At 46.4% G+C, this 22,461-nt stretch overlaps 1 protein-coding gene across 6 annotated transcripts in view; it reads left to right on the top strand.

Annotated features, from left to right (window-relative positions):
• The window catches only part of AFF1 (ALF transcription elongation factor 1), a 62,773-nt gene that overhangs the window by 1,752 nt on the left and 38,560 nt on the right, over positions 1–22,461 (top strand). For 5 of the 6 annotated variants that reach the window (XM_085222525.1, XM_085222522.1, XM_085222524.1 and 2 more), the window contains exons 2-3: positions 18,602–18,722; positions 19,137–20,042. In XM_085222525.1, coding sequence (XP_085078651.1) covers positions 18,602–18,722; positions 19,137–20,042 — 1,027 coding nt within the window. Of the gene's footprint in view, positions 1–1,712; positions 2,041–18,601; positions 18,723–19,136; positions 20,043–22,461 lie in introns of those variants that run through there. The other variant, XM_010709723.4, reaches the window with a different exon arrangement.

Below are 22,461 nucleotides of genomic sequence, written 5' to 3'. Positions count from 1 at the left end.
GTTGTAGACTGTGCTTTACAGCAGCAACGTGTGTGTGTGTTGCACAGCTGCTTCTGCAGCTAGGGCTGGGGGAAGACAGGAGAATATCAAGCCCTTGCCAAGTTTGTATACACTTTGGGATTGCCAGAGCACGAGCAGTTCCTTAAAGATGAACCCCTCTGCTGGCCGCAGCCTCTACTTTTCTATGAAGGTGATGAGAAGGGCAGGAGGGCACTGGCTTCTAGGGATGCTCCAGAGCTGCACTGTTAGGGGTTCTCCTGCAAGTCTGTGGCAGCCTTTGCCTTCTGACCTGGTGCAAAAGTCCTCTCTGCAAATAAAAAGGCTCTGCTGCTTCGCACGTCTGGAATCACAGCCTGGAATCACAATGCATGTGTGATCCTTCTCACCTTCAGATGTGGAGGATTCATCAGTGGCAATGGTGATTTCTAGTCAACAGAACTGGGAGAACGTGCTTTAATTAAAAGAGCAGTGCCTCTTGAAGGCTGAAAGTAAGGGTGTGTGTCTGTTTAAAAAAACACAGTGTGGTACCATATAATGAGACGTTTGGAAAAGGTTGGTAAGGGCATGAAGCTGACCTATTTCTGGGGATAAACAAGCACTTGTTGTGTTGTACAGCAAATGTGATACTTCAGGAAAGCTTATAGGCCAATGTCTAATTACTTTAATACTGTGTGGCATCTACTGCATTTATCCTTTATGCTTGCTCAACTGTTTGACAGTAGTGTAAGCTTCTGGGATTTATCCCACAAATGTAATGGACCATCAACCCAAAAGTTTCATGCTGGTTGCTGTGGGTATGGCAGGGTTGTTCTGGCAAGCCAAGAGATCATGCTCTCGCTCCTATAGGAGTGGAGACCCTCGGCAATGCTGTAGACGCCATGCCGGGCCACCTCTTTTCAGCACAGTGCCTGAAATCATTGCTGCTTCATGCTCAACACATTGCATTGTGCTCACCTGTATGAAGTAATGAATCACAGAATCATTAAGGTTGGAAAAGACCTCTAAGATCACCAAGTCCAACCCCAACCCACTGCCACCATGCCCACTGACCCCGTCCCTCAGTGCCATATCCGCATGGTTCTTGAACACCTCTGGGATAGTGACTGCACCACCTCCCTGGGCAGCCTTTGCCACTGCATCACCACTCTTTCTGAGAAGAATTTTTTTCTAATATCCAACCTGAAACCTTTGCCTGTGATGTCTTTAAGGAATGGTGCATTGTGAACACTATTCACCTCAGGGATACACTCCTCAGTGCATCCCTGTGTACACTCCTTTTATCGATCTGTTTGCATTTTACCTCATGGAGACTGTTTCCTTCGGTTGGAGCACACTTTCCAGAGGCAAGGGCTCAGAAACGGGAAATTTTATCCCCAGTGTGTGAATAAAAAGTATGTGGGGGAAGGCTGTGTCCCATTGACACTGAGCACAGCCGTACAGAGGGCACTTTTGGAAGTCTGAGAGGAATACTGTGGCGGTGCAGCCTGGCTGTTTGCTATAGGAGACAAGAAGCCTTTTAGGATACAATTTTCACAATTTTCTCCAACAAAAAGCAAGTTTCAGCCTGGCGAAGCGCAGACAAACGGCTTTCGGGAGCTCGTATTTCGTTTTTCCCTTCTTTTTTTTAACCACCTCCCCCCCTCAGCCCTTCGGCCCGCCCCACGCCTCCACCACGGGCTGCGGGCCGTACCACAGTGCCGGGAGAGGGGGGGTAGGAGGGGGGGGGAGCGGCGGGGGGCTGCGGGCCGAGCGTCAGCCCCGTCCGTCGGCGGGCGCACGGCGACGGGGCCTCGCGGAGCCCAGCGACCGTACCGCCCCTTCGGGCCGGGCCGGGGGTGGCCGCCGCTCCCTCGGTGGCGTCGGGGAATGCGGCGGGCAGGAGGAGGGCCCGGATGAGCGTAACCCAACCCGGGCCGGGCAGCTCGGGGCAGAGCGAGCGATGAGGCGCTGCGGGGCGTAGCGCGGCCGTGGGGCTGCGGGAGGGCCCCATGGAGGCGGCGGGGCCGGCGGCGTGAGCTTCGCCATGGCCGCGCAGTCCAGGTAGGGCTGTAAAGGGCTCCGGGGGGCACAGCTCGGAGTGAGTCACCGGCTCGGGGGGCGGGGGGCACGGACACCGAGGTTTAGTTTTACGGCGGTTTTTCTTCTTGTTTCTGCATTCCCTTACTCGCTAACTAAGCTCTGCTTGCATGAAGACCAGCACTGAAGTTAAATTGTTGCTTGTTTTAAGAGGGAGTGGGAGTGACGGTGAGCAGCGGCGTTCCCCGTGAAGCTTGCCGTGCTTTTGGGTCAGCGGGCTTACCCACCGTGTGCCAGAGATGCGTGCTGCACGAGTGCATAAAAGCCTTTATTCACCACAAGAGATGCATACTCTCAGTCACTGGAGTCATACTACATAGGAAAGAGAGGCCAAGCACCCGCAGAACTGATTTGTTAAAGCAAGTCAGAGGGTTCTCTCTGTTAGGTGTGAGCCTTTTGGTTTTGCATCTCTTTTGTCAGAGAAAACCAACCAGACATACCCGCAGTCAGTTTCTGCAAGCTCAGTAAATCAGCGATGAGGTGGTGTGATACAGAACACCGCATTTTGGGCATCGCTCGGTGTGAGGCCTTTTGGGCAGTCCTCCATCTGCTTGGGTTTGCTATTTCTCGCTTGCTGTGCGTTTCAATAGGCACAGCCAGGGGAAGGGAGGTGAACTTGGGGAGGATGCGGATTTGGCAGAGAGAAAATCCTGCGTCCTTTCATTTTCAGTGCTCCCACCACATTTGGATTTATTGTTTTGGAGGTGGCAGAATGAGGGGAACAAGGAGATAAAACACACCTGTTGCTGCTCAGCAGTGCTTCAGAAATTGCAGTGGTAATAGCTGAGAAACTGATGTGCTACCAGATGCCATAACTATTTTATTTCTTTAATACCGAATCTTAAAACTGATTGCATGGTGAGGTGGGTGTTTTAGCTGTTTGAGATGAATCAGCTTTTAGCACCGGCTGCTGTAATCATCTTACATCTAGAAGCAATCAGTGGAGGAGGTATCCCTCAGTCTGTGTTGTGCAGAATGTGGGGTGTTTTGTGTTTCAGTTGCTGGCTGTAGGCTTGCAGCTGCGGTCCTGCACGCTCCCTTCTGGAACATGCAGATGATCTGATGCTTGTAGCATCCCCGAGCAGCATGGAGCTTTTATGCTGTGTTCAGGACCGCACGAGCAGGAGCAGAATTGGGAACAAGTTCACTTCCTTGTTGGTTGCAGTGTGATATCCAGCTTTTTGAAGATGTAGGCTGCTATTCTCACATTTACTTAAAATTGCTGGATTTGTTTGTAACACTGTCTTGTTACAGTTGCTAAGAATTTCTGATTGCTGTACAATTTGCCTTTAGATGTGCCCCTTATTAGTGTGGCTGCAGGTATGCAGGACCAACACCGTTTGGTCTCCCCTGCAGGGAGGTGGTGGAGAAGCACAGCCAGAGCACTGCACAGTGTCATGCTGCTGTCCCTGCTGGCTCTTCTCCAGAGCTGGGGACAGTGGTAAGCCCCCCAACAGCTACATCTCAACTTCTAATTCTTATTATAAGAGTCAGGGAATAGTGCTGAGTCCTCATATCAGTAAAAAAGGAAGGAAATGCTGTGTACAAACACCATGTAGCTACATCTGCATTTAAAATAGTGCAACAAAACAGTTTCTTCTGAAGGGAGTGGTGCTGAAGCTTTTACCTGAGGAAAATGCAGCTTGGTTTTTGATCTGTGTAGTTTCACAGCTTTCTGGGCCAGATCTCCAGGCATATTTCATAATGTGTTTGTTCTGCGGGTCCTGCCAATACAGGCAGATGCCCGTATTGGTGATACTGCATTCCAGGCAGCTGATGCAGGTGAAGAAGGGCTGCAACATTGTCTTGTGTTACTTCACCTATCAGCTGAAAGATGAAACATCCCCTGATCCCATGGTGGCTTTGCTAATGCGTTGCTCCTCCTGAGGGCTGCTGCAAACATAGGTTGGCAGGGTCTTGGGCTGTTCTGCTGCCTGGTGAATGAGAACATGGAGCCTCAAAACAGTGGGAAAGCTCTCATCCTGTTCATACAGCGTGGAGGTGTTTTTCCTGCAATGTTGTGTGCTGCAGTTCAGGCTGCTGGATGGAGTTGACTATGGCCATGGTGAGAGCATGAAGACACACGTAGCCCTGGCTGGACTGGCTGGGGCAGGTGTCCTCCCAGATGCAGTGCCTTGCTGCAGCAAAACACTTCACTGGGAGCAGGTGAGCACAGGTTTTCCACAGCTGAGCATTCACACAGCTAGGGGAAGAGACCTCCATCAGGGGAAGTGCTTGCTCAGTTCCAGTTCTCAATACCTCACTGGTTTGCGTATTGCCAAGATGAGATGCCTCAGCAAGTTCCAGTAGGCAATCTTCATTAAGCTGTTTCATACTTCACATGGGCATGTTTGTCTTCCGAGCTGGTCTGGGGATGAGTATATTTAGTGTTTGGAACTGTCATTTGTAGTTGTTTATTGTAACAGTGACATGAAGTTGTGCTACTGTTGCTTCTTCAACCTTACCCATCAGGTTAAGGGAAAACTGTCACTGCTTTAACTTACGGAGAGAGGTTGACGAGGAAAATGGTTAATTGTAGAATCATAGAATGGCTTAGTTTGGAGGGGACCTAAATGATCATCTTATTCCAGCTCCCCTGCTGTGGGCTGATTGCTCACACTAGCTCAGGCTGCCCATGGCCCACCCAACCTGGCCTTAAGCTCCTCCAGGGATGAGGCATCCATAGCCTCTCCTCATAGCTAGTGCCAGTGCCTCACCACCCTGTGAGAAAAGCTGACATCCTAACATCTAATCTAATTCCTCTCTTTTAGTTTAAAGCCATTCCCCCTTGCCTTGTCACTATCAGACCATATAAAAAGTTGGTTTCCCTCCTGCTTGTTGGCTTCTTTCTGAGTACTGTAAAGCTGCTGTGAGGTCTCCCTAGAGCCTTCTCTTTTCAAGCTAAACAAACCCAACTCCTTCAACCTATCTTCATGAGAGAGGTGCTCCAGCCCTCTGATGATCTTTGTGGCCCTTCACTGGATCTGCTGCAACAGCTCCACATCCTTCCTGTGCTGGGGACCCCAGGCCTGGACGCAGTAGTCCAGCTGAGTCCTCACAGGGGCAGAGTAGAGGGGGCCAGTCACCTCCCTCTCCCTGGCTCTTCTCCCAGGCTATACTTGTACCTGGGATTGCCGTGATCCAACTACAGCACCTTTTACTTGGCCCTATTGAACCTCATTAAGTTCTCACGCACCTGCTTTTCAAGCCTGTCCAGGTCTCTTTGGATAGCGTCCCTCCCATCTATTGTATCAGCTTCACTGCTCAGCTTGGTGTCATCAGCAAATTGCTGAGAGTGCACTTGATCCCATCATTTATGTCATTGATAAAGATGTTGAAGAGCACCGGTCCTGAGATGGACCCCTGGAGGACACCACTCACGACCAGCCTCCACCTGGGCATAGGGCCATTGACTGCAGCCCTCTAGCTGCAACCATCCAACCAATTCCTTACCCACCTAATAATCCACCCTTCAAATGGCGGGGGACCATGTCAGAGGCCTTGCACAAATCCAGGTAGACAACATCAGTTGCCATTGGTTAATGTTTAATCTCTTTGGCAACAGCAAAACTCATTCTCAGAACTGAAAAAAAAAAAAAAAAAAAGAAAAAAAAAAAAGAAAAAGGCTTGCTTTGTTTTTGTGCTTGTTCCAAAAATTAAAAAAAGGAAAAGAAAAAATCCTCTCCAAAACCTAACGAGGAAGAGATGCCACTATCCAAAAACAAAACAAAACAAAACAAAAACGAGAAGCATGGGCTGGTGTTACATTCATATACATTTTTAACTCAGAATTCTCTGGAGTGTATGTTCTTTAAGCAGCACATGATGTATCCATTCAGGGATGAGCACAACGAAGTTCAGCAGCTGATGTGTGTGTGTGTAAGTGTGTAATGCACGTGCCTCTTCCTTTTTTCCCCATTTCTCTAAGCTGAATTGCAAGCATTATAGCTTCAAATATTAACAGTCTCTAGGACTTGTGTGTGTAGTGTTAAAGGGATTTTTAGCCCTCTGAAGAGTGGTAGGCACCTGATAAGGAGTTACTTTCAGTATTCTCATGCTTCTGAAGACTGCGATTATGCTTAAAAAAGCGACAGAGCTTTTTTAAACCACCTTTTTGCCAGTGTGCTTTAGAGGCTCAGCACCAGCCTGCAGCTCTTTCTCCAGGATCCTCTCTCCCAGCAGGCTGTGTCACAGACAGGGATTCTGCTGGCAGATGGGAGGCCCTCTGGTGTGATGCAGCTCTCCCCATCCCCGTGCCCTCAGCAGCACACGCTGTTCTAGGAAGCGTTGTTCCCCCGGTGCCAGTAAGCCCGTGGCTGTGCTGTCCCAGCTGGCTGTCGGGAACGTGTTTCTTCATGCCTGCACCAGAGCCACGTGTGATGGGCAGGGAGCGGGTCCAGAGGGTGAAGGGCAGCGTGGAGAGTCATCTGTCTCATTGCCATGGTTTCTGTAGATGAGGAAACAGAGGTGCCTGGTGTGTAAATCCCTGGGTGTGCAGTCGGAGAAAGCAGCTTTTTGCCTTGGCTTGCCCAGTCTGACGTGAGGAATGCTCCAATTCCAAAAGCACGTGAAGTCTATATGAGGTTGTTTAGTATGCATTATGCGTGTGGATCTCTGAAAGCTCCCAGTTTTCCATTTATTTAAATGCTGTGTGTCAGTGAGATGTTATACGTGGCATTTTAGTTCTGCAGATTTTTGATTTAAAAGTTGATATATAACTTTCTGCAGACAAAAGACACGGGGATGTTTTATTGCTGAAGGAATGTGATTGCTACACCAAGGTTTTAGAGCACCGTTTATCAATTTATCTGCTTGCAAATCCCTATCCATTTTACATGGGCTGGATTCAGCACACTGATACGAGGTTTGCTTTGCCTAGCTAGGTCTGTGAACCTCCTAAGAGTGAATGCCTGGCTCTGTAGGATAACAAAGGCTATGTACTCATGTAGAGACTAATAAAATTCCATTGAACTGCCCAGATCCTGGAGGAAAAGGAAAACAGGCAGATCTGTGTCCTGTTCTGAGAGCAGCTGGGCTCCTTTTCTCCTTATAGAGACACCGTAATAATGAGATGTGGTCTTCAGGGACTTTTTTTTTCCCATGCCGTTCTGCATGAAAATCAGTTGACTCATACGCTGAGGCATTAAAAATAACAGACCAAAAGACTTCCTAAACTGGCTGACATGGAAAAATTCAGCAAGTTGGATGTTCCATCTTTGAAAAAAATACTTTAGGTCCATCAGTGCTGTTGTGTACAATATTCCATATATTTGTTACAAAAAAATGGCACCGGAACCCCCGGCCTTCTCCATTAAAGCATATGCATAAGGGAATAACTCTGTGTCTTGTGTTTTTCCAGTGTGAGGAATTTTCAGTGTCATCAAGCTATCACAGTGAAAATGGTGTGATGTTGGAAGGGACCAGCTGAAATTCTTCCCTGTTGGGAAAAGGCAAAGTTTGTGAGTTGGGTGGTGCAGTATAATTAAGAACTGGCAAGTAAGAAAGCTGAAATAAAGCTAATGATGCTATAGAAAGATGTGCCATCTAGTTGTAACATGCTTTTTGTAGGCAGCTTATGAAAACAAAGTCAATTCAATGGGGAAAACAAAGGCTTTACTTACTAGTCTTTCTTTGCAGGATGTGAGTTTGTATTGAGCAATGCTGCAGCCAAGTAAGGAACCACTGATAACAACTGCTGAAGGAAGAGTTACCCGATAGATGAATTCATCTGATGAAACAAGCATCTCTGAACACAGAGATATCTTTAAGGATTGTGAATAGTCTCTGCAGGCTGCAGCTTCTTCTTAGTAACCTGGGTTTTGCAGTTTGGAGACATCCTGGGTGCAAAGCAGCACAGCCTGTTTGGAGGAAGAATTTAACTTAGGAAAGGAGAAGAGTTTTTCCCTCTGAAGTTGCCCTTAGATTTTATGTTAGTTTTTTGGAGGGCAGACAGCCCAGAACTTCCTCTTCATGATTTTTCAGTAAGTGAAAACAGTTTGTCATTGCCACACTTTCTGCTGGTTGCAACCAGACCCATCTGGTTTTGGTGCTAGTAGCAATTGATTAAAATCTGTTTCCATGTGCATTGTTAAAACAAACCAAACCAAACCTATCTTGTAATGCTTGTAAAGCTGGACACAATCTAGATTGATTCTTACATCTAATGAGCATTCAGGCCTTTTGTGGACTGAATCTTATGTCATTTTGGGGGTCAAATGCTGTTGCTTTGATGCTCACCCTAAGACTCCTGTTAATTTTTTCCCACTTGGTGGTTAGGGGATGTGGTCATGGGGCAGATGGAGAAGTAGACAACTTCTGAGCAGGGGAGATGTCAGGCAAATTATCTCTTTATGGTCCTATTCCTTTGTATGTAGATTAAATATCAAGGTAATGGTTTCCCTTTTTTTAAATATCTTCCTTTGAAAATGTGCTATTCTCCACTCTTTCTGATTAAGGAAATTTACGGATGAAAGCTGTGTTTACTGGAGTATAACAACTTTAAAGACCATTTATGTGCAGCGGTCTGTGTACGCTCATTTCCAACCAATCTGTCCTCTCCATGTGTCGTAAAGCAATGGACTGCTTTTGACACCAAGAGAAGAAATTTGGATCAGAACCTGTTCTTTTCTTTTCCCTCTAGCTCTTGCCAGCAGTAAGCTGTTTTGGGGCAGAAGGTTTGTGAAGCTGTGGCACCTGGCACTGGGCATAATACTGGGCAGACATGGGCAGAGGGTGAGGAGGAATCTGGCAGCGTGCACAAAAGGATTTAAAAGCCGTAGAGATTGGAGCTGGGGCTTGCTGCAGGGCATCTGCTTGGAGAGCCTCGGGGCAGCTCCTGCACCATGCACAGGCGATGCATGGGCCTCACTGGGGTGAGGGACCCTAGGGGCAGCAGTGCTGCTTTGCCCTGCAGCAGCTCGGTGCAGTTTCCCAGCCTTGGTTGCAAGATGGCGTGAAACCACTTCAGTTATTGTCTCGGCTGATATGGCTTCCTTCCTTCTTGAAAGGATCTCAGTCCCTTAGAGGGCAGTGACCTGGGGAAAAAACCCTCCTGTCCTGCATATGGGTGTCTCCAGTAGCTCCCCAGTTTTGCAAGCCTGATTCAAATCCTCTCCACAAGTGTTGCCTGTCCCTTGCTGGGCTACTCCCCACACTCCTGTGGTTGCATTGCCATCACCCTCACTTGTTTTAAAGGAAACATGAAACCAAGTAGAAACACAAAGCCTCATGGAGCAGTCTCTTAATTGCAGTGCTGCCAGTGGATGTATCCCTGTGAACACTGTGCTTGCAGGGTGACAGTGAGGAGAGAGAGGAGTATGAAATGAAATACACTAAGAGGTAAATTGCTGCCAACCTGAGCATCAGGCTAAGCGTGGCAAATAAACAGGCAATATCAGCGCTTTTGGAGGTAGAAATTGTCTCATTTGCTGCAGTCATTGTGTGAGACACTTATATTCTACCAGGATAAACACACAAAGAGTGATTAATGAATAGTGGCAAGATACCCATGCGTGAGCTGTCCTGAGGCAACCCAGAAAAAGTATTAATCAACACATTTCCCAGTTGCTGGCAGCTAACTGCTGGTATGCAGCACTTTGCCATTTCAGCTGGAAAATGCATTGTCCCTTGGCCTCACTGTACAAATCATGCCTCGCGCTGCTATATGGGCTGCGAAAACCAACACATGGGTTTTCAGCTGTGGAGGGGCTGTGTTGAAAGGCACATTGACCTTAGAATGCCTCGGTGTTGCTGTAAAACAAGCTGAGTATCGACCTGGCAGCACGTTTGGTTGTACAGCTGCGTGCTCTTCAGAGCAGAGCGGGCTTATCAGTCAGTATGTGCCCGGGGCAGCAGGTAAATATTTTGGAAGCAACCTTGCTGGTTCCCACCGGTGCTCCCCTTTCGCAGTTACCCTGTGCAAGCACGCACGGCTCCTCCTGAAGCAAACATTGTGCACGCCACTAGGGCTGAGCTCTGGTTCCAATCTGGCTTGCTGTGCCAAGGGAAACACGCCATTCACAACCAGTGGTTTGCATGATAGGAAGAAAATGGTCTTTTTTTAATCGATGGACTTCAAAGTTGTTTAACAGATCTGTTTAGAATTGAAGGGAGTGGGGTATTTGTAGCTTTTTTTAGTTGTTAATAGTGCTACTAGGCATGCTTCGGTACCTGCCTAATGCAGCCTGTCATGGGTTATTGCTGTGCGTGGCTTGAATGCCATCCAAGCCTTGGGAGTGACAATGAGCTGCTTTGTTACTCAGACAGCGCAGCGTGGTCTGAGTGCAGTGTGAAACTCCAGCACTGAGCAATGCCCAGATAGACAGCGTGCGTGCCTCGGTGCAATCAAACGTGGGCTGCAAACCATGGGAAAGTGAGCAGATGTTTCTGTGCGGAGATGGAAAACTTTGGACATAGTTGGGGAATCATTATAACCTGGCAGAGGCTGCGGGAAAGAGTTTTTAAATGGGCTGTTGAGCGTATAAGCGGACTACTTCTGCAAACACTGCTAATCTCCTGCTGTTCCTGCTTAGTCCTTGCAGTGCAGATAAGACTTGTTCAACCTGTTACATGGTACCTGCTGTTATGTAAGTGGAAAGCTAAGAAGAGCAAGAAAATCTTTTCATTTGCTGCACAATTTACCTGCTGCTGGTTACAGTGAAAGCATGAAATAATTTTAGCCTTCAGTAATCCCTGTTTTTTCCTAATTTATAGAATCACAGAATGGCCTGGGTTGAAAAGGACTGCAATGATCATCTAGTTTCAACGCCCCTGCTACATGCAGGGTCGCCAACTAGGCTGCCCAGAGCCACATCCAGCCTGGCTTTGAATGCCTCCAGGGCTGGGGCATCCACAACCTCCTTGGGCAACTTCTTCCAGTGTGTCACCACCCTCTGTGTGAAAAACTTCCTCCTAATATCGAACCTATTTAATATTTAATATAAATTATCGATAATTAATAATATTTAATAATATTAAATTAATATTTAATATTGATAAAATATTTTAACGGCATTTAAGGAGCTGGTTCTATAAAATTGGTGAGCAAAAAAAAGCACACCTGCTTGAATAATCTTAGCATAGCCTCAAAGCCAAAAATTTATTGCATTTGACTTCCTGTACCTGCAGTGAACCTTTGTGTGTGCTAGAAGAACTGATCTAGAACCAAGGAGTGTAAGATGTAAATCCTTGTTTTGCCTTGCAAAGTGGTTTCAGGTGGATAATGAAACATTTTCTGATATTTAATAGCTGATAGCATCTGGATTTTTTTTTTTCCCTGTAGCCTACTTTTTTCTTAAGATCTTTTTACTACTTGTGATTTCTATGGGGCCCTGGGAAACAGTGAGTTCCCCAAACTGTTGGGCTTTCCTTTACTGATTACGTTGGTGTGAGGCCAGGCATAAAATGTTTGGCCCATTGGCCTGAAGAGGAGGTAGTTCCCACATCGTCTCAGGTCTCCAAGATTTGCTTGTGCAAGACACTCTGTTGTAGGAAAGCAGAAACCTGATTTCACTGTTTTGTTCCCCTGTTAGGTAGCTTGCTGCTGCAGACACCCGGCTCTCTTGCTGCCCATAAGCGTGTTACCAATGAATTGATTGGCCTGAGCCACAACAAAAGCTACTCGGAGCAATATTTCAATGCAAATTTGGCACGGAGATAATAGCACAGAGGATTTATGTTAGCTGCCCTAGCGCATTCAGGCCGTGGGTAGCTCATTGAAGTGGCGTAGTTGGAAGACAGGCTACTTGTTTGGAAGGCCATGTGCTATGACTGTAGTCCTTCTGCAACCCGAGGTGCCTGCGGTACCCCTGGTTAGTTAAGCACACACTTTCTCTAGTGAGATTTGATCCTGGGCCGCTTCCTTTTAAGCTTACTTTGCACTGGGGCTGTGTGGTAATATTTAGACAAGGAGGAGCCCCATCAGCCCTGTGGAGAGTGCCCACGGATAACATCAAAGCGTGCTTTCCAGTTGTCTTCCTCCTTATCTAGGGGAATCGCAATGGTCGTTAGAGATAACTTCTCCCTTGCCCATTTATGCTTATTCTTTTAATCAGGATTCTCAACATCTGACGTTCAAAAGTCACTGAAGAAAAAAAAGATAGAGAAAAGTCTGGATTTATTTCTCCCTGTCTTCCTTCCTTCTTTCCTCATATCACGCTTGCATTAATTCTATGGAGATGTAAGTGTGTGGCACTCACTGAGCATTTCAGAACAATTTGTTTTTTCTTGTGCACTGTTTGGTAGACATCTGGACTCGGAGCTGCAAGTGTTTGATCAGAAGTGGCCCTCACCAAACACCACATGCAAACAGACTGCATTTTCAGCTTTAAAATCTTGCACTCGTTTGAAAAACGGGATTCTTGCATGTCGATTGTGGTGTGTTGCTCTACTGCTCCATTGCTTTGTTTTGCGTTTGTTAAGTGGGATCGATAAGCACTCGTTAGCCCGGGGTGCTCCTAGAAGCCTTTCTGAAAACCTCGTGGTCCTGCACGGTGTCTGACACAAGGGCTCAGAAGCACTGAGGCGACGTGGGGCTGCAGGAAGGAAGATTCTTGTCTCTGGAGCGACTAGAGGCACGGGCTTCTCTGGCCTGCTTGCATTTTCCTCTCCTTCCCTCACCTACCCAGGAAGGCAGAAGCGCCTGCGGGGCTGGAAGGCAGTCGGACCGCATGCTTGGCTTGGGGAAGTCCTGAGCCTGGTGAGTTAGGCTGGTGTATGCAGAGCACTGTCTCTAAGAGACAAAGTGGACAGGATTTATCATCACTGCTACCCGATGATTTACATTTTTCACATTTCCTCCTTTGCCTGCGCATCCAGATCAAACGCAGCCTTAAATCTATCATAGTTCTGACGCCTGGCTGCTCTCCTTGTAATTACTCTTCACACATGCACACCTTCCTAGAAGCCCTCCTGGTGTATTTGCATTTAGATGGAGAATGACAACTTTGGTGTTCCCTGCATGACTTCTAGTTAACGCCTTTCCTGGCTGCATTCTGCCAAGCTCAGTGCACTGGGATTCTTAGGAGGCAGCAGTTTGGTTAAGTGCCCTTACCGAAGACAGTTAAGTGGAGATTATATATACACTCGTGGATGGGCTATGAGGCCTCCATCTTTTGCTCAGCAGTCCGATGGTGCCAGTGTTGATGGTGCTGATGCAGGAAATAATTGACTAGCTGTGCCATCTGTTGCACTGCTGCTGCATTTTTTTATCATTGGTTTCTGCTCAAACTGCGTATGTGCTGTGAAACAGTGTTTGATGATGTGAAAAGGACCTTAACAATATCCAGCAAGTCACAACGTGAGGGCATTACCATAAAGGAAAGGAAGGAAAGGTTGGGATGAGGCAAGTTGCCTGCTGTTCAGTGTGAATGTAACGTCTGTCTTTGATCTGCATGTCTCCACCTCGTGGGGTGAGCTGCCTGGGCCATGCGTGGCAGCTTTTCTTTCCAAGTTAAACAAGAACGTGTCCCCTGCTCTTGGGAAATGTTGATCAGCAGCTTCTCATCATAGAAGAGAGGCTGTCTTAATGACAAAATGACTTGAATAAATTAATGTTTTCCTGCAGTTGTACTAAAAGGAAATGTTCCCTCTTAATGTTTATGAGGAAGAGGTTCTGCGTGTTCAGAGGGAAGCAAGCGTCATTTGTGTTTGCTTTTAGCCTTTCCCCACCCCCTTCCCTACTGCTGGAGTCATTCATTTTGGGGCCAGTAGCAGATCTGATTACAATTAAAGCAAATACACATTTTTATTTTCATTTTGTTTTCATACAGAGAGCACCCAGAACAGGAGGAGAGGCAGCTCTCTGTCCACAGCAGGCTATTTTCTGAGAACGGTGTCATGGGCCATGTAGTCACACGCCAGCATTTGAACCTGCATTAAAGACAGCAATGGCTCTGAGAACAGCTTGGGAGCACGCAGGCATCCTCATGGCTTGTGTTACAGACCACGATTCTGCTGTCAAACAGAGGCCACTGTACCCTGCTGTACAGGGCAGCATTCAGCCCAGGAGCATTTGGCCATCTCTGCGTGGAGCAAAGCATGATGTAGGGGGTTGGGTTGTTTTCTTTGTTTGTTTTGTTTTATTTCCCGTGGTGAGGAGGGGAGATCTGTGCATATGCTTGCTTGCTGTGGAGCTCAAAACTCCAAAGGCAAATCGATCTACCAGCTGTTGGAAAGCAAGGATGGGGTTGGAGTAGGTTTCTTGACAGGTACACAGAACTGCAGAGGTGATGGATGGCTGTCAGCTGGGAATCACCACTGTGACATGAAGCAGCCAGGGGAAGCAGAGCAGAACTGATACTATGCTCACTTGCTGACTTGCAGGCCCCATGCCTACCTACTAGCCCTGCAGCAGTGGCATGTCCCTCTGCTTTCAGAGTCAGGGAGCAGGCATCATGGTGACTCATGGCATCCTTCCCTCCTGCGTCCCTCCTCTTCTCCTCTTCACAGCTTTGTAAAAGGAATTTATTGCTGGGAAGCGAGCTAGGGGTCAAGGAGGGTCCAGGGAAAGAAAAGGTCTTAAAAGGGTTCACTGCTGCTGCAGCAGGCAGCACACAAAGTGTGCAAAGTGTGCTGCACGCAGTGTTGGGATGCAGATAGGGAAGAGTTGTGTTTTGGTAAATACTATAGCTGCAAGAGATGCGAGTTACAAGTGTGTTGGGTTTTCCTTTTGTTTGAATGTAATCAGGAGCTCTGAGGAAAACAGTTTGATTGCTCTGAATCTGGATGCTTGCCAGCCCAGAAATAGAAGGATATCCATAATCCACTGGGAACGCAGCACAGGGCTTGGATAGAAAACATTTTGCAAAGTCAAGCTATGTGGCTTGGATTTTTTTGTAATTGTTGCTGTTAAACTGCTTGTGAGTGTTCTGCTTCTCCTGCTCTAAGTCAAGAACTTGTGAGATACTTTTGACAGGGTATGATGTAAAGGGCATCTTTCTGGGGGGACAAACAGAAGAAGCCCTTATGGTTTTACCTGGTGTTCTTAGTACCTCACACTGGTGTTCCTCTGCATCCTTTCCCATCAGTTTCTGCTCCCATATGTATGTGTACATGCATTTATTTTATCTTAATAGATGTAGTGTTATTACTGGGAGAGCTTGTGGTAAAGAGGATGAAATACAACTGTGGTACAAGAAGAATGCTCGCCCATTGCCTGACATGGAGTCCCTTGAAGCCGATTAGAATATTTTTGCCATTTTCTGTGGGTTTGGCTCAGCTTCCTCTGCAATTTGGAACAGAATTTGATCAGAATTTCCACTTGTTTGCTCTGCAGCAGGGCCCAGCTGTGAAGTGATTCAGAATCTCAGCGATCTGCCAGCCAGGCAAATACACACACACTGGTACCGGTGTTCAGGGATTATCACTCTTTTCACTCTTCATTTGCTGTTGATAGTGGTGTGATCTTTTGTTCTTTCCATCTCAGGTTTTCAATTACTGCTGCAGGTACCTCATTGAACAATAAAACAGATGGTAAAGAGATGTTTTGTGCTCTAGCAGTGACTTTAGAGGCTTTTAAAGGTAACTGAGATTGTTGTGGTCTGGAGTAGGCCTGTTGGGAGGAATTACTCTTTTAGTTGTGAAAGCACTCCCCAAGAGGCCTTCGTTGAACTTTGTGGCTCTTCCATCTTCCTGCCCAGCCAAAAGAGGTGAGCAATTTCTCACCTGGGGAGGTAAAACAAGATGTAGCATCTGCTGCTGCTTTTATCCTTCTGTATTGTTTAGGTGCATATTTTAAACAGCTCTTTCTCAGCACGGAGCTGTGCCAGCTCAACGACCCGTGGCAGGAGGCCTGGATCTGAGGTGCAGTGAAGTTTATCAGCAAAATGTGCTTGGGGAAAGGTAGTGCAATATCTGTGTATCCTCTAACCCAGCCAACACTGTCAGAATCTCAGTAAGTACTGGGAGAAAATAAACAAAACCAAGCATGTGTATGACCGAGTGCTTGATATTTACTTGTGGACCAAGACAGAAATAGCCACAGGGCAACCTGAGTCAAAATCCCTATCAGGAGGCATGAAGAGAGGGAAGGAGCTTAGCTCTGTGTAATGCTGTCATGTTGCAAAAAAGCAGATACCCTTTATGTTTGGTAATTTCCCCTCTGTGCTGCCTACGCAATGATGAAAACAGTGGCTGAGAGCTGCCAGAGGAAAGCTTGGCTGGGGAATGGCTGATGCTAAAGGAGGTGATGAAGAAACCTGTTTTAGAAAGCCCATTGCAGCCTGAGATGGGATTATGTCCAAAAAGTGCCTCTGCTGTTTTCCCTGGGAGATGTGTGTGTGATGAAACAAAACTATGTGGCATGTGGCCAGAATGAGCAAACGTGCATTGTGTGCAAATGCTTCCAGGTCTGATTGTGGCAGCAAATCTCTGCTTGGATCACCAGGAAGAGGAGTTCATTGTAATTGTATTTCTTGCCACTGGTGTGGCTGGGATGGGGAGGGATTCGGGTAACTGCATGTTCCTATTGGATCTTTGTCATGGAGCTGAGCACTGTTGGTAGTCAGTGCACAGTACTGGCTTCCATGGGCAAAAGTTAGGGCAGTGAAGGTGCTGGTGAGTCCAAAGAGAGCTCTTCTTGCTGGAGAGCTGTGCAACCTGCAGGGAAAGCCAGCAAATGTGGGATGAGGTGTCTGACCTCCCTATTGCATTGCCTTCTGCAACTACATGGGAAGTGAGCTGGGGGAAAGAGGAGCTGCTCCAGGTCAAGTCCTGCTCATCTAACAAATGTGCTCTGCAGTTGGTGTCGGTGTCCCGAAATGCCATAATCTCATGATGTGTACGGGGGGGTTCCAGAGGTCCACTTTGTGCTAACAAACAATGTCTTAGCTGTTAGATCATCTTCTGGGGCTTTTCCATGTTTGCTCTAAAGGGAATTTCTGTGAGTTTATATGAAGAATATTTACAGAATCCTTTTCTACTTCCTGGAATGCTTGGAAGGTGATGTTTCATTCAGTAAAAATTTTCCAGATAGAAAAGTTTAGAAAATACTGTGAACACAAAATGCATTCATTTAAGAAATTGCTTGCACACAATTTCGAGTACTGGATGTAGCCACAATTTCTTTTAGCTCCCCTTGTCAGTCTTCCTAATTTGTTATCTTCTCCAGTTGATATGTTGCGCATCTGCCAGCACTCATAAGGCAGCTGTGCAGCAAATTAATGATACGTAGGGCATTTTTTCACTTGCTAGATGCCATCAGATGCACAGAGGAAATGTTTCTCTTGCATATGGTTTTTAGCAGATAGGTTGTATGTTTACCGAACCAGTGATGTGTGATTCCTTTTTATTTTTTAACTTGCATTGTTTTCAGAAGCGAGGTACGTAGTGCTTACTGGAAGCTTCTGGTTTTGCTGTGTTTGGGAACAGTCCAGCACTAGCAAAGTTGGAAACTATTTTAAATGTGCATAGTTTAACCCCTAAATATGTTTATCTGTCTCAGTAGAATAAGTACCTCCTTGCTGCAATTCCATTTATGGAAATTTCCCACTTGGCAGATCATTTCCAGAGCTCTCTTGGAGTCAGGAAAACCACACTGCAGCAGTCAGACCTGTTCTCTGGGGACAACTGAATTTTGAGTATTTGACAGTGTGTGATGGCTGAGGAGGCATCACTGTGGGCGAGATGTGATGATTCCCTGCCAGTCTGGGACACATCTGAAGTCAAACTAAGAAAGTTTCACATGTCCATGTCTCCACAATCCATGTGTCACACACATTGCAGGAAGACTCCATGGAAAACCAGACATTGCAAGATGAAGCTCTGCTGTGAGGCACCATTGCAAAGTAAGGAGATCCACTGCTCTAACATTCATAGATACCTGGGAAGAAAAATCTCTTTGGCAAAGTATGCAGACGCAGGCATTTCTCTCCTTCACCACTATGCTGCCTCCTGCAGAAATGCAGCTTGCAATGCCTGGTTTTCCATGGAGTCTTCCTGCTGTGTGTTTGAGACAGCTTTATTGCTGTTTTGATGTAAGGCTGGTGAAGTGAGGGGGGTGTTTGTAGTTCAGGAAGAATGAAGTGCTCCTGTGTTGGGTTTTCCAAATTCCTGAGACCCTCTCTTTAAACATGGTTATGTGATGACTTTAATTGCAACTACGTGGTTTCCTAATTAAGCATTGAGTACCTATGTGGGGGTTTTCAAGCCAGTTTCTAAAGTTGGTAAAGTTCAAACTCTGAAATTGATTTTTCTCCCAAGTGAAGAACTGAAGTAATGAGTAATACTTCTCAGATTGCTTTTCACCATTAAATGGATGATTATTTTCCTTCTTCCCACCTTTCTTAATAAATGGTGTTGGCAGTGGAAATCTGTGAGAAGGATGCACGCTGTATGTTGTATGTTACACTGTGTTGCAGTATTGCAAATACTAGGCGTGACCAATTTATTGCCTGTAACCAACCTGTGCATTTCAAGATGCTGTGCTGGATGTAGTTGTCTGAAAGCAAAGGGTTCCGCACAAAGCGGATATTCGTTGATAAGACTGCTGTGAAACATTAACCAGTCTTTCATTCTCTCTTTCCTAAAGCTTGTACAATGAGGACAGAAACTTGCTGCGTATTCAGGAGAGACAGAGGCGGAATCAGGAGGCTCTGCAGGAGAAAGACAAGTTCCCTGAGAACACCCCGCTCTTTCCTGAGCCGTACAAGGTAGTGGTGGGGGGCTGCATGGTGGTCCCATCTGCTCAACTGCGGGTAGTAGTGTGTGCACTTAAAATTCCACAGGTGGTAACATGCAGTGTGGACTTCGGGTTGGGCAGGTTCTTTTGGGGGTCTCCTGAAGTCTGGGAGTTGGTGCAGAGTTCTCACGAGTGGCTGGGCTATACATCTGTTTGCAGCTGTGGTTGAAAACAGGTGTGCCTTCAGCATCTACTCCAGGGAGTAATACTGATAAGAGCAGCATGATCTGCTTTGCAGAGACTGCCTGCAGAAACAAGTTGACCTTGATAGCTTAACTTGTGATGATTAAAATAAGATCTCAGAGGGTATCTCTTCTTGAGCTGGATCTAAGGGATTGGTTTTTTCTGTGCTTTTCAGATTTCCCACTCTGTTCTTCTGTTTCAGACTAATAAAGAGGATGAGTTGTCAAGCCGTATTCAGAATATGCTGGGCAATTACGATGACTTGCAGGATCTTATTAACGACAGGTGCCATCAGAATCTCATAGGGATACCAGAGAGCGACGTTCCTCAGATCTCACAGAGAAAGCCCAATCGCCCATCCTTCCCTGAAAAGACCAGCCGTACATTATCATCTTCATTCCACCATGCAACCCACTATCCACACATGGGACCTCCAGTCATTGCTCCTCCCCGTCCAGGCCACTACGCTCCCAACCAAAAGGCACAACCAGGAACAGGATCAGCTCCAGGCTGGCATGCCAAGAGTCACAGCTCGTCCAGCAGCTGGGGCCAAGGTCAGGAACACAAGCGTGGCAGGCCGGACAGTCATGCCAGTTCTCACCACAACAGAACTGACAGGCATTCTGGTGGCGGAGGTCGTGCTCCTGAACCTCAGGCCACTCTTTTGGAGCTTTCCCCGTTGCTGCCATCTTTGTCTTCTCCAGTGGCACCCCTGTCACCTCTACATTCCATCCAGCACACTAATTCCAAGTCACAGAACAGCAGCAAAGGTCACGGGCCAGCCTACACTCAATCACCTCAGGACCGAGCGGTGGGCTCACGGAAGAATAAAAGTCAGGACAACTCCGCCGTTATCTTGGCTGGCACCACTCAGCCTTCCTCTCAACCCTTTCCCCCACCTTTGCCATCAAAAACCAGTGCAATGCAGCAGAAACCAACTGCCTACGTCAGACCAATGGATGGCCAAGAGCAGGCTCCGGTGGAGTCACCGGATCTCAAGCCTCTGCTGGAGGAATACCATGGTGAACCGTATGAAAACATCTCAGATTTGAAGGCAAACACCAAGGTCAAGTTATCCAAATTGAACATCTCTTCTGAGCCCACTGAGGTGAGTGCGACTGTCAGAGGGCTGGCAGGATTCAGCTGTGGGAAAGCAGGGCATTGAATAACAGAGGCTGCCGAAGCACTGATGGCTGTGCATGTTATCATGTCTAGAAGGTGCATTTTAAGGTAGAATTCTGCTTGGTTTTCTCCTGGGTAGGACAAGGAATGGAGAGACCTCCTTTGCTGGTACGTCAAGGTTTGGGGAGCATTACTGTGCTCATCCTTAGGCTTATCTGTGTCCTTATCTGTGGCACGTGAATCTCCCAGTGCTGATTTCTGAGATGTTTGGGTAGGGAGACCTATGGAGACACTTTTAGAATTGCATTTTGACTTTCTAATAAAAAGGAGTAGGGTGGATGCTGTCTGCTTTTCCAGGTAAAGTGTGTTGGAAGATGTTTTGATCAGCTGCAAATAGCTGTAGGCAGTTTCATGTGGAAAAACAGGAAGCTGGTAATGTAACATTGTCAAGAAGTTGTGAAAATAGTTTCATGCTGAGAGACAGTATTTGCTTCAATGTTGATTTGGCACAACGTATTGTAACTCAAAATGGGAAGAGCAGTGTGTTCTGAAGTTCATTATTTGCTCAACCAGATGTTTTACTCCTAGGGTGGTAGTAAAGCAACGTGGAGTCTTATCTTCTTCATTACTCATTCCTCATTACCCAAAAGTTTAAAAGCAGAAACTTGCTTTAGAACTGTACTTTTAAAGCCTTTTTTTTAGTGTGTTTATTTTTTTCTTTAGAGAAAAAAACACTTATTTGTCAGAAATGAGACTCCTTGTTCTCTCTCAGCTCCCTTGGCTCCATTTCTATATCCATCCTACCTTTTTTCCCATCCACATGATCTTTGTGTTACCTTATGTGTGCATCTGCAATAATCTAAGCTAAGACAGGGCAGCTTTGGTGATGATGCTCTCTGCTGAGTGACCTTCTTTCCACTCACTTTCCATTAAACACATATTTCTGGAGCTCAGTGCATGTCAGAAATCCTGCACCTTAATGAAGCAGAAGCGCTATTGGTCTGTGGTCTAAGAAGAGCACCATAGAAAGGGAATTGAAACTAATGCAGGGGATGATTATGTGCTAGACAAAACTCTAATTGCAATTTCATTTACATGGTTGGGTACCTGGATAAGCTCTGTGCTGGATACGCAGTGTCAGATGGGCGGCAGGGGTGAGAGGGTGGGCTGTTGGCTTTTAGGAAGCAGCTTCTTCCCTGTGATGTCCCTTGACATCGTTTAGGGAAGTCATGTCTTCTAGCATGTGTTTTGTGGTTAATTGAATTTCAAAGGCATCTATCACCTGCAACTCTGGATTCATTATGGGCAGCTCTTGCTCCTGCAGCACTGGGGAGTTGAGCCCTCCTGTCTGAACAGATGAGCAGATCCACTGCAGGGCAGGTGAATCCACAGCAGATAACAGCAGTGACTCACTTTGCATTCACATACAGAAACTCAACGTTATTTCCCCTCTTGTCTGAATAAAAAACCTTACGTTCAGCCTTTGTCCCCTGCCTATTACTTCAGTTTACAAAGACAGTGATGTCTTAAAGGTAATAGGCTTGATGGCAGGGCCAGGAATCAGCGAGGCTGCTTTGAGAGACAGTGTTGATAAATCCTGAAGCATTCTTAAGGGCATAGAGTCTAAACAAATGTGCAGCACTGGACTTATTTTTCCTAACGGTTTTATTAATGTTGGTAGGTAGCTCCTTTTGTTCCTTATAGTGAAACATCACGGGATGACTCTTTCACCTACGAAGTGAGAAGTAAATTGAGAAGCAACTCACTTAACAAATGAGATTGATCTCTCCCCTTTTTTTGGTTTGTTTGCTTCTGTTTGTTTGTTTGTTTTGCACCATAAAATTGAATGTTTCCACCACTACCCACTTCATGGTCAGAGGTGTTGGATGGGATTCGAGAAGGGTCTCCTTGCTTCACAAGCATTGCATAAATTTGTCTTTTTTGTTGATTCACAGCTACAAAATGGCAGGTCAAACATGAATGACTTGTTGTTATTCCCGGATTCTCAACTTAAGGCCCTGGGAGCAAGGAATGCTCTTGTTAAGCAGTAAAATGCATACCTGCAGTTGTGGTTGTGATTAAAATCTCCAAACCTCCATCTGTACAGTGTGGACTTACGCACACAGTTTACGAAGGGTGAATGAATACATTCAGATGCAGCGCTGGGGGAGTGGGATCAAAATAAAATGAAGTCTGTACAGAAAGGATGGTGTTATTAGTGTGATCTAGGGCACAAGGTAATATTCTGGGAAAGCGGTATGGTTGATATGGTACTCAGTAAAGCTCCAGCTGTCCCTTAGAAAGCGGAGAAGTGTATATGTGACACAAAGATAATGTGAGGACAACTTCACTTCCCACATTTCTCGTGGGCACTTGGCCAGGATCTCTTAACTGCAGGACAGCAG

The sequence above is a fragment of the Meleagris gallopavo genome, chromosome 4, assembly GCF_905368555.1.
Source record: "Meleagris gallopavo chromosome 4, MGAL_WU_HG_1.1, whole genome shotgun sequence".
Taxonomy (NCBI): domain Eukaryota; kingdom Metazoa; phylum Chordata; class Aves; order Galliformes; family Phasianidae; genus Meleagris; species Meleagris gallopavo.
The sequence above is the reverse complement of the archived record's forward strand: the minus strand, read 5'-3'. Positions and strand labels throughout refer to the sequence as shown.